The sequence below is a fragment of the Tachypleus tridentatus genome, chromosome 1 (genome assembly GCF_004210375.1).
Source record: "Tachypleus tridentatus isolate NWPU-2018 chromosome 1, ASM421037v1, whole genome shotgun sequence".
Taxonomy (NCBI): domain Eukaryota; kingdom Metazoa; phylum Arthropoda; class Merostomata; order Xiphosura; family Limulidae; genus Tachypleus; species Tachypleus tridentatus.
The window spans coordinates 132,224,157-132,237,106 of NC_134825.1; the positions used below are offsets into that span (position 1 = coordinate 132,224,157).

General features: G+C 32.2%; 1 protein-coding gene across 2 annotated transcripts in view; it reads right to left on the reverse strand.

The window, feature by feature from the left end:
* The window catches only part of JMJD6 (Bifunctional arginine demethylase and lysyl-hydroxylase PSR), a 56,129-nt gene extending 46,437 nt beyond the window's left edge, over positions 1-9,692 (reverse strand). Inside the window, exon 1 of one of the 2 annotated variants that reach the window (XM_076452723.1) lies at positions 9,054-9,692. In XM_076452723.1, the coding sequence (XP_076308838.1) occupies positions 9,054-9,129 (76 nt within the window). In that variant the 5' untranslated portion in view covers positions 9,130-9,692. The remainder of the gene's footprint in view (positions 1-9,053) is intronic. The other variant, XM_076452716.1, reaches the window with a different exon arrangement.
* Between the last annotated feature and the right edge of the window lie 3,258 nt (positions 9,693-12,950).

Sequence of the window (12,950 nt, forward strand, 5' to 3'; positions counted from 1 at the left end):
TTGGACATAGGTTACTAAGTCTTTTAAAATTTCATGAATGGAGGAAATCAAACAATTTAAGGTTTTATATATAGTTGAATAACCAAAAAATCTTAAATAACTATCAGTGTTGTCGAGAAAACGCACTTGTAAAACGGCTCGTTTGGGTTGAGAAAAATTTTTTTTACGTAGAGGAGTGAACAACGTTTTGACCTTCTTTGGTCATCGTCAGGTACACAAAGAAAGAGAGAGGTAACTAACTGGAAGCTGACCACATGTTTGAAAGGGGTTGTGTAACTGAGTGTCGGAATGTAGAGGGCGGTGTTAGATGTTTGAATATATAATTTTATTTATTTTATTATATTAATATAGGTATAAAGGCGTTCCTTTATATTGGTTTATTTTGGGTTTAAGTTGTTGTATAACTAAGGCTTCTTTAATTTTGCGTTTGTTTATGTTTGTTTCTTTATTTAGTATTTGAGTGTTTTCTATAGTTATGTTGTATTTGACTTGCAGTGTTCGAAAACGTGTGAAGATGACTATGTTCTTTGAATCTAGTTTCCATTTTTCTACTCGTTTCTCCAATATATAAGTCGTGGCAGATATCACACTGTATTTTATAATTAATGTTGGTGTGATGTTTGTCAGTGTAGTTTTTACATAGTATAGACCTCAGTTTTGTGGCTGGTTTTTGAATAAATTTGGTATTAACTGGAATGTCATAGTTTGTTACTAGTTTTTGCCAAATGTTGGTTATGTTTCTGCTGATGTCAGGAATATATGACATGCAGCAGTATATGTTTTCGTGATTTTTTGATTTGTGAGATATATTTACTTTTGTTGGTTGATTTTGCTTTATGTCTAGGTGTGTGCGTATAATGTTTTCTACGGTTTGTGGAGGAAACTTATTGATGTTGATGAAGTATTGTTTTATTTTGACTAATTCATCATGAATTTTATCTGGTGAGCATAGTATTATGGCTGTGTTTATTTGGTTTCTTAGTATGTTGAGTTTTTGTTTTGTTTCATGTGCTGAGTCCCAAGGAATGTATAGTCCAGTATGGGTGATTTTTCGGTGGATTTCTGTTTGAAATTGTGTATCGGTTCTTGTAATTTTGAGGTTAAGAAATTATATTTGATTGCTTCCTTCTTGTTCACATGTAAAGTTAATGTTGGGATGTATAGCGTTAATGTGATTGAAAAAATTAAGTGTGTGTTCTGTAGATGTGAATCCCGCAATCGTGTCGTCTACATGTCTGTACCAGTATAGTGGTGGATGTAATGCTGTGTTAATTGCTTGTGTTTCAACTTGTGTCATAAAAATATTGGCTAGAACTGGTGATACTGGATTGCCCATGCTTAGGACATTTGTTTGTATATAGTTGTGGTTGTTGAACATGAAGTTTGTCTTCATCATGGTGAATTCTATGAGGGTTGCTGGGAATGTCTGTAGATGGGTTAGGGTCTCGGATATAGAGTTCTAAGGCAATCTTGCAGGCTTCAGTGGTTGGAACTTCTGTAAAGAGGGATATAACACCGAAACTAGCCATTAAGGCTTTATGATTAAGTTGATTAAGATTAGACTTAAAATTAAAAGTCTTTTGATGAATGAGCTGGCTGATGTTACATATTTGGAAAATGCCCATGCTATGTATTTACCAAGATTGTAATTAAACGATTCATATTGGTAGTAATGGACAATCTGGTTTATGAGGTTTGGGGATGCCGTATATTTGTGGTATGCGTGAATCGGTTTCGCATAGGTAGGAATAAAGTGTTTGTGAAATTGTGTTGGCTTTTTTCATTTTTAGTAGTATTTTGTTTAGTTGTGTTTCATGTGTATTGGTTTAAATTTGTTAGTGTCTGATATGATGTTCTTCATTTTTTGTGAAACTGACGATGACCGAAGAAGGTCAAAATGTTCTTCATTCCTCTACATAAAAATTTTTTTTTCTCAACCCAAACGAGCCATTTTTACATATATAAATAACTATATTGATATGACGGAATTCCACTGTAATTTATTATGTTTAATAACTATGATGTATTTAGACTTTGTATTTAAAACGTTCAGCAGACTAAAGACAATTTATCTTGGTTTGAAAGAATGTGATAGCTTTTACAGATTAAAATGGCTGAGAAAACATATAATGTGACATTCTAAGCTGTCAATTGGTTATTGTCATATATTGAAAGGTGTATAAGGGACAGTTGTAAAAAATGAAAGAGGTGAATGGGGACAGTGCTTGATTCAGTACATAAGCCATATCTCAGCAAAATAAAAATTAAGTTCGTATATTACAGCTTATTATCTACATTTAAGTGTTCCTTTAATATCTACTTTGAATTATAACCTACAATTTGAATCCAAACTTGCTGAATTCATAAAATAGCAGTTCAATAAAATTTTGAATGCAAGTCAACAAATGTGATGACATAGCCTTTGAATCATTACCCATGGCGAAAGAGTTAAACAACTGATGCATCAGCTTTATTATTTCTCTGTGCAACGATTAAAGTTAACAATGACAAATAAAGAGCTCAATCTATACTTACAGCCAATACACAGTGGAATCTCTGAACTATAAATCCACAAGAACCCTTACATTAAAACAATATACAATTCTCTCTCACAAAATTTGACAGCTATACATTTAAGCTCTTTACATGCTTTTAGAGAAAGCAGAGAATAAAACTGAATACTATCATAGTAAACCAATATAATGTATAAATAATGCATTCACATGAGTTTTACCCTAAATCTCTTGACTTTATTAACTACAGCTTGTAATCCATCAAAATAAAATAGTTTGAATAATTCTCAAAAGGTCAGTGCATAACACACAACATTCTTTATCAATTAAATACAAGATTGGCAGAAACATTACACGTGTGAGACCTCTAGGCTTCTCATATATATGAGCATTTACTTCATTTACACATCAGTCAGCAGCATGCTTATAATATATGAAGATTCTGTACACAACTAATTGCCTCATAACAGAAAATTTACTGATCAGCAATGCCAGTTAATGTAGACAGGAAATGAAAATAGAAACTTGATTCATTGTTCAAACTAATTAATTATCCTATAGTATAGATACATACATTTATTAAGTGTCCTTTTTGACCAAACTTTTATCCAAAAAATGAGTTTTTATAGTGTTTTGCAATTTTTAATATTTTATAATAAAAATATTTTCCTTAATTTTAATTATACCTGCTGATATAAAGTATCATATCAATAAATCATTTTATATTCTAGTATGTTGTTCACTTTAGAATAAAATTATGACTGTAAATGTATATGCAAACATTATTTCCATGTAGCATCAATCTACATATGGGCATGCCTACTTGCTCATCACTATATATAGTTATAGAGACGCTGGAATTACAAAAATTATCTCAGTGTACATGCACATTAATGTTATCTTTTGCAAGAGCTAATTTTCTTTTAGTGCATTTCAACAGTTTTCTTTCTAATAATTTGATTTAGTTATATAACCCAAATGAATATTGATATATGCATTATCAGTGCATTTGTTTAAAAATACATGCATTTCTTCATTCTTATCTTCAGTCCTGTTCCATTGAGTTGTGTGTGGTGTATGCATAACAAATGATTTTTTTTTGAGGATGAAAGAAAGCTTTTGTATGGCATGATTTACTTTTTGATAAAGTAATAATAACTAACATTACTAGCAACAGAGCATCCATACACTAAACACTGTCCGCAGTAAACCAAAGTGTTTTTTTTTTTTTGTTTTTTTTTAGAGCAAAACCAAATTGATTATCTGTTGAGTCCAATGTGAGGAACTGAACTTCATATTTGTGTTGGAAGTCCTTAGACTTACAGCTATACCTCCAAGAGACAGCAAAGCAAAGGACATTACTTGTACACTTATACAATTACTATTACTGGAGTTGATTTAGATGATACCAGATCTAAATATCTACCTATCAGGGAATATCAGTTGACCAGTTGCAGTGTCAAAACTGACTGCTTGGATCCACAATAAATCCATTTCAGGGATCCAATGCCAGAACTGAAGTTAGCAACAATTACCTTCATTCTCTAAACAAAACCATCTACATATAGTTTGAGCATAACCTCTCCATTCACATGTAGTCTATCTCCATTCTTCAGCATGAAATTTGTGTTAAGTGGCCTAAATGGTAGTTTTGCTTAAAGTTCCTAATACACCAAAAGACTTTTCAGTGTTCTGGCCATCACTATATCAACCATGAACTCTCTCTCTCACTTTTACTCTGACAGACACATCCCAAGACCACCACTCTGTGAGAGCTGGATTGACACCACACATTTGGTGAAACTTGTTATAAGTACTTCCTTGAGATAATACTTAGATCTGGCTTAGGATATTTTAGCTTCCCAGAGCTGTAGAAACACTATTCACTGACTGTTGTTGGCCCTTTTGCATCATTTGTTGAAACTGATACATCTTGTATACCTTATTGTTTGGCAATGAATAGGCAGTTCAACTGAAGGTGATCCAATATTCCATATACAAAGCAAATGTTTTAGTACTCCCTTCCAGAGTAACACATTGGCAAAAGGATCAGCAATATAGGTTGTAACATATAAATTATAGGAAGAATGATACAGTCATGCCCATTTACTAGATACTAGTGTAGCTGTATTACCATTTGTGGTTAGTTAGTTGATCCTTGGCTAGATTTGAATCTGGTGTTATATAGATGCCTCAGTCTGTTATAAGCTCTTCCTCTCTTGTGACTACTAGAAGTTACTAGAGCATGACAGAAATTGCCTTAATAAGGGGTCTGATCTCTCACATCCAAGTGTTTTATTAGGTAGTCTTCAAAAACTTATTATCAAAGAAGATATCCTCAAAACCCACTGAAGCCATTACAGGTTAAGCCTTACCATGAAAATGACAGATCACCCACATAAGTAATCAAGATTTTCATGGTACCTCTCTTTTGAGCTTTGATTCAAGCTATTAGATTGCTCTGTTTTTCATTTGGTGAAATACATGGCAAGACTTCATAACAACTATCTAGTAGGCCCAGAGTTGCAAAGAGACTCCATAATTGGGTCACACAATTCTCATTATAATAATATAAAGTCAAAAAAAATATTGAAATTAGAAACTCAAACTCTCATATATTTCCAATCTTGATGCAGGAATGTATAATCTAGAATATCAAATGTCTTCTCATGCTTCATTTTTTTTTTTTTCTTGTAAACAAATGTGTTGAGTCCACACAACCAACATGGAGTATTTATTTCTTTTCATATAAAGTTTAAATTTCAAATGTATCTACAACTCCTGAATGAACAATAAGTCAGTTTTGTTGCTAGGAAAAGGCCTATTGTCCACTGATCCAATAACTTAAATCCCAGCTAAAGGTTAGATGTACCTTTATGCAGAAATGAAATAGTACATTTTTTTCATAAATATTAACAGATGTTATTTTGTTTATGATGAATACTCAAAACAAGATTCTTTTATTGAAATTAGTTTTCAATTTGTTTTGTGATTTTATATTTAGATCTATATACATGCATCAAAAATGTAGAGGAAGTGATAGCCTACAATGAAGTGTAATAAGGAGCACTTACAATTTTAAGTATAAACTGAAGAAAATGTTTATATGTACTTGGGCTATTTGGCACAGAAAATATTCATTTGTGTTCATCACATCTCAAAGTTTTTCTTCTGTGATGTGAACAGTGAAAACAAAAGCATATCTGAACCCTGTCCTTTAATTCATGTAATTAAACATTTGCTTCTTATCTTACTTATGATAAATACTTATATCAGATTAATTCACCTTCCTTCAATAAAAGTAATTTTCAATGTATTTTGTGATTTGATGTTTAGGTCTAGAGATATAAACCAAAAATGAACATGAAGTGATACATCACAATAAAGCAGGCTATCATGTAAGAAATAACTAAGTAATACTGTTTATGTGTACTAAAGCAGCCACCTTTGGGACTGAAACAAACTGACCTGATTAGAGGGGTTCTACTGTACATAATTATGGATTATTTAAACAAAAAAAAGGGACTGTGATTGAATGAACGCTTTCAAAAGGTGACCGAATCTGAGGAGTGGCTGATTAGAGGGGTTCCACTGCAGTTATAACTGTCAAGTCTCCATGACAACAATAAGTAATGAAATATTTTACTCTGTGGAGACAGAATTTGTGTACAATTTTATTATTGGGAGTTTTCTAACATTCTTATAACATGATTATTTTTGCCTTTCCAAATTTGGCATATATTTTCTTGTGCCACACTTGTTTTTGCTACACAGTGCAAACATCCAAACATTACAGATATTTGTGGTTAGGTATTTACTACAACCTATATTTTAGACATTATGTTTATACAACACATCCTTCTGTTCTAACAGACTCTATGTTACTGGAGTATAACAATTGATACATATTGTCTAATAAATTTCTGAAAATACAGTTAAACAGTAAACTGTAGTTATTTGAATTTGTGAAGTGTGTGTTTTCTTGGAACTTTTAAGTATAAGCACATTAATGAAAATATGTGCAAAAGTTCGAAATATATGAATATCATGTTGCTTTATAAATTGTGAACAGAATATTTAACTAAAGATCTAATGGATTCACTCCAGAAAAAGTTATCTGTGGATGAAGTGTTGTTCCTTTTTTTTTTTCATTTCCTTCTTTTGAAGTTTCTTTCAGCTGAATCAGAAGATAAACTCATCAGATCAACAAAAATGGATACAGATGAACCAGCCTCCACAAATTCACTGCTGCTGGGGAAATTTCACCTACCTTCACAGGAAAAGGCATCTCTGTCATAATCCACAATAACCTGGAAATTCCATTATTGGTCATCTTACAACCAGCACAACATCTGCTTCCAAACAGGCAAAAGGCAAGAAGATGCAACAAAAACATCTGGCTTGTATTGCAGACTGGAAGTTGGAGACCCTCAAAGATGAGCAACTCAAATCATTGAGGAATTTCATCCCAGGAGATCCTGAGTCCTATGATGCTAATGTGTTATACTCTACTTGAATCTATTAAAACTCTATTTTAATCTCAAAATTGTAGCCAAAGTTGCTGAGAAATTGTATTTGTTCACCAGCAGTGATGCCAGAAAGCAAAACGATATGGTATAGTGATATTACTCCTGCAAACATTTTACCATTAAATGGTGTTATTAATATGGGAATTATTCCAAATAATCTAATTATAATCTTATGGATTAGTGGTCTACCATTTCTTTACTTCTATTCTAGTTTATGACATTTTACAAGAAAACTTCCTAGCTATCATTTATTTTCTGCATTTTAATGATAATTCTAATAATCTAACTAACACTATTGCTAAGCACAATAAACTTTTTAAACTCAAAGTCAGGCCTGTGCTTGCTCATCTATTAACAATTTTTCCAAGCTCCAGGGAATTAGCTAGTAACAAACAAGTGTGGGATCAAGTTGTGACTTCTGGTCGAAGGCATAACTGGATACTGCCTAAATTTTAAAGTATTTTCTGGTACAAAGGGTTCAACACCCTTCAAGGGTTTAGGTGACAGTTGCAATGACTCCAATGTAAAAGTTCCTTATAAAGGGACAATTTTCTTTACTGATAACTTTTTTTTTCTAAAACTGTATTTAGTAAGTTGCTTTCACTTGGCACTTCAGATACAGTGAAGGAAAGTCTTTGTCAAGTATTCAATCATCATCTTTGTCAGATATGAGTAGCTTCCACCTGGGAAGTAATTTCCAGTGCATAATGAAAAAAGAAAATGTGCACCTACAAAAGGTTAATTAATGAGTTTGCAAGTGATGCAAGATTCATCTACCTGTGTAAGGTACTTTTAAGAGTCTCATACTTCTGAGACTTTTATAAAAAATTAAATTTTTTCTACTAAAACTAGTCAGTGTGTGATGGTTAATTGTTTTAAACTTATGCAGTTGCCACAAATGTTTGAAAATAAATTTAGCCATTATATTTCCAATGCTTCTGTAGAAAAGAAGTAAAACTCAAGCAAAGAAAACTTGCAAAGAACTAATGACTTCATGTGTTATTCAATAATCGTAGATTTCAAATGTCTGGAAAACACCAATTTTTTTATTTGCAAATTGCTTGATAAACTTACAAGAATATACTTAACAGTGTAAAAGCTGAGTTAATTACTTATGCAGATAGCCACAAAAACCTAAACTACATATAATATTGCTTGAAAATATGGTGTTACGAATACATACAATAGACAACCTACTGGCAAATCTGTTGAAGTTTTTCTAGACTTGCTTACTTTAAATATTGTTGTTCTAGATAAAGTAAAACAATGTGAAATAATGGACATCAACAGTTTATTACACATTCCTTTATCGAATATAACAAAAAGCAGTTGCTTAAACCCACAAATTCCACTTTCTTTGATTTGTTTTAAAATATATACTAATGTGATGAAAGATCTTGCAGCTCTAATTTAGAAATACTAATAACTATCAAATTTTGTTTTCAATTCCAGCCCTTGTAATACTAATGAGTAAATATCTAAATATTTACACAATAATAATCTAATTCTAGTAAAAATACTATATTTATTAACCCAAAAATATTTTTGTGTAACTTATTAGCGCTAGTAGTAATACTTCTGTTAGTATAATTACGTTTGTTTAAAATTTAATGTTGATTGTTATATTTGTACTTAAGTTATATTAGCTTAAACTTGTATTAAAAAAACTTTCATTAACTTACTTTGATAAAAATTGATTTTTATAATAACAATAAAGTGATGGTAATGTAACACGAGAAATTTGATTATTTAACTTTAGGTTTTAGTTTTAGCAAAAAACAGAGAAATGTAGTTTATTAAAGTCCTAGGTTTTACTAAGCCTAATTCTCAAGATACGTGACATCTCAATCCTATGGTATTTGTTGTTACCACCGATTTTCGTCCTTTGGCAAACCGTTCAACCAAAAAAAGTCCGTCGCTAACATTAACAATCCACAATTATTACTTATGTAAAAAAATAATTTATAATTTACAAACTTAGTAATATCGTACATCAGTTAATATTACTTACCTGGTCTTGCTTTGACTTTAGCTTCAAGTATTCTTTTCTGTGCTCTTCTTTCTTGTTTAATGTGCTCTGAATCCATTTTCTTAAAATGATTTGGTAGTACCTACCCGCTCACAACCGTGACAACAACCCACACTTCGTTTAGGACAACGAAGAATTACGAAAGAAGTATAACATCCAATGGCAAGTATTTCAGTCACCGCCATATCAAAAATTATAAAAAAGAGGACGCTAGCAAGTGGCAAAAATCATACAAATAAATGTATTATGGTCATTTTAATCCTTCCTGCAGAGAAAATATCAAAAGGAAGGGTATCGCGAATCTTACGCAGCACATCCAAACCTTAGATAAAATATAATTAATCTAAATTCATGAGAGAGGAAAGAAAATCGCACCCACAATAGAAACGTCAAACACTGGGGCATAAATCAAAATATGGGTCATTATGTAATGTGCTCTGGTTTTTTTTTTTTGGGGGGGGGACTGTTGAAAGTAAAACTCAAATTAAGTTAGGGGGTTTACTTTGTACCTATTTAATCTCAACTTCGTCGGCTTCACATGATTAAGAAAATAAACAAAACACGAGTAGATGTTGGCACGCTAGCGTCAGTCTAGCCCAAATCGTCCCACGTCTTTACCACATTTTGTTGTCTGCAACTAGATAAGGAAGGGTAGTTGTTCAGAAGAAAAAAAAAAGAGGACAGAAGTAAGTCTAAAAATTAGTAAGACATAACATAATACATTGCATTAGTGGGCGAGACAGCAACACTGTCCTTGAAGTTAAGATTATAATCCCCAATGTGATGTTTGCACACAAATATCAAGATGTTATGGTATTGTTAAATTAAGCCCAACCAAAATAATAAGCATAGCTCCCAACCTCCATTTTCCCCAATCTGACTGCAAATAACAAAAGGTAGTAAAGTTGCGGAACGCTGTGAGCTAAAATAGCCACATCTGCTCAATTTTTTATTTATTTTTCTTAATCATGTGAGGCTGGTGAAGTTAAGGTTAAACTGAATAGACAGTGTACCCTCAACGTAATTGGGTTTTACTTCCGCCAGAACCACTAAAAACTATAGCGTATTATATAGTGACCCACATTATGATGTGTACCCAGTGTTGAATATTTGTATTGTGGTTGCGATTTTCCCCTCTCGTGAATTCTACATATACATGGGTAGTAAGAGTGTACAATTTTATTTAGGATGTGGAAATAAGACAGCAGTATTCTCAAATGGTAAGTTTGATGAAGTTTTGGTATTTTCCGCCAAAAGTAGTAAGATAGGTTCAGAGAACAACAGGAGATTCGAACAAGATATTTGTTACAGAGTAGTTATGAATATCTATGAAACTGAATAAGTTCGAAAAAATAAAATAAAGATACTAGACACAATATATGACACGATGAGCAACCTTTATTATTTAGAATACAGTCACAGCGAACGTACTTGCTTTTGATGCTGGACAGTCTCTTTTACTGTAAATGAGGTGTTATTTTTCCAAACTGCACTAAATTAAGATATCCATCAGACTAACCAAACATAACGTTGAGTAATTAACTCGGTAACTTCAGGCTTACTCAATGGTAGCTCATTAACCTTTTTGCTCGTGAGGGCCAAATAATGTGTATGCTTAGGTGTTTTAAATCAATGTTTAATGTAACTCACCATACAAATAAGTAAAACATTCTTAGTTTAATATATCCTTTATCACCAAAATACAGATTGTTTAAAGAAACTTTTTCTTGCAAATATAATGAATAAAAATCAGATTTTAATTAAACACTAGTACAATAATTACGTTAATGTACTGAAAGTTTTTGTAATAAAAACCTCCTAGTTCATTGTATTAATCAATTACACACAGAGCGTCAATCAAAACACACTGATAATAGAAAAAAAAAACACATGCCAATGTCATATTGACAAAATATGCCTTAACACCAAGCATTTATATGGGGAAAAGTAGAGTGAACTTCCATATACCATTCACAACATGCAGAAGAAGCATACGCTAGCAGTTCACTCATGCATGTAGGATATGAGAGTTGGAGTATAAGTTAAAAGAATTAATTTAAGAGGCATCCTTATTAGGTGGACAGATGTACAGTCTTTTATAAGAATTGTACAGCAGTATTTAAATAGATGAGAACGGCTATAATAAATACAGAAAAGCACAGAGCAAAAGCTGTTTGTTTACTAAATTTTTATATTAACTTTTCTAATAGTGTAGTTAATTAAGTTAAATAAAGAGAAATGTATACCAATTTTGTTTAGTTGAATTTTTTTATAGGTGCGTTATTTTGCAGGATTTATGTTAGACAGGAATGCGTTTGTTTATGGTTTTTTATAGCAAAGCCACATCGTGCTATCTACTGATGGGGATTTTACTACCGCTGATTTTAGCGTTTTAAATCTGTAGACTTACCGCTGTACTAGCGGGGGGTAGATAGGAATGAATTTACTGTTTTCAAAGTAATACTACCTCTGGGCTTGATAAGAGCAAATAGCAAAACTAACGTCACTGGTAATTTCTTTTCAAATGTAAGAGAGATTGCAGTCTCGATGTTTCACCTGATTTCCCAATGAAAGATGCTGCTGCTTACATTTATGCATAAAGTGCGGCAGACAATTATACATTTTACAGGCAGACCATACATTCTTTCAAAAAATGACAAAACTGATAGAGACAACTATAATGAAAGCAACTTAATGACTTTCCTGACTACATGCTATGTGAAAATTGTATATATTTAGAAGATGTTTAAGCAGAAATGGCCAGTCATATGGGTAATGGTAGTCACTGTGCGTAAGTCAGATGCTGCCATTTTTAATTAACATGAGCTTCATTCAGTTTAGAACAAGATTTCAACCAAGAAAGTCTGGAAAACTAGTCTATATCCAGTAAAAATTATCGTCTGCAATGTAAAGTAATTACATACACACAAATATACACTGTTTTAGATAAAATTTTCATTGTAATTTTGTACAACTGTGTCCATTCTCTAAATTTCTTTGTTACAAACTCAGTTACTCATAGTACTTAGAATTGTTTCTTAATAGATATCCTGAAAAAATATTTTATTTAGTTAACTTAACTTGTTACTCTTAGAAAAACTAACTTAATACGAAAATACCACAGAGTGAGTTGGAAAGAGAAAAGTTTGGTGTTGCATCCACAGAACACATCTTATTTTGGATTTTTCTGTTTTCTGCTGATATATGTGTTGTCCTTTACTCTATATTATGTGTTAGCAATGTTAACATTTTTTTAGAATTTAAAAGAGACACAACGAAAAGAAAGAATTATTTGCTGAAGGGAGGTGGTTCCATGAAAAAGAGATTGAGCCTTGGAGAAGTCTTCACTTGGATGTAGGACTTTTGCTGCAAAGGTCCATGTGATCATTTTCATTGCAGCCAATGATTCAAGAAAGAGAGACACCAATGTCTTGTGCACTTAAAATGATCAATCTCAATCTCACCTGAGGCTCGACCTTCTGTGAAAAACACAGATGAGTGATGGACATAGCAGTGGTGTGGTGTATAATGGGCTCTGATACTGAATGAAATGATCTGTTAATAAGACACCAATATTTTCACAATCATAATAACCTAACTGAAGCTATAATTGAATTCATCTAAAAATGATCAGGAGAAATTATAGGTGACATTGATGGGTGTAGTCTACCACCAAGAACTATTTCAATGGCAGGCAAGATTATGGACACCAAGTTATAAAGACAGTGAGCTACAGGGCAGTAATGAGCCTCTTCAAGCTAAGGGTGTCCAGATAGAGCAACGATGGATCATACAGAACTGACAGACAGTTTGCTGCTCTACTATTTTAGGTCAGGGATCAACATTCAAATATTTATATTTTTAATATTCATTTGTATT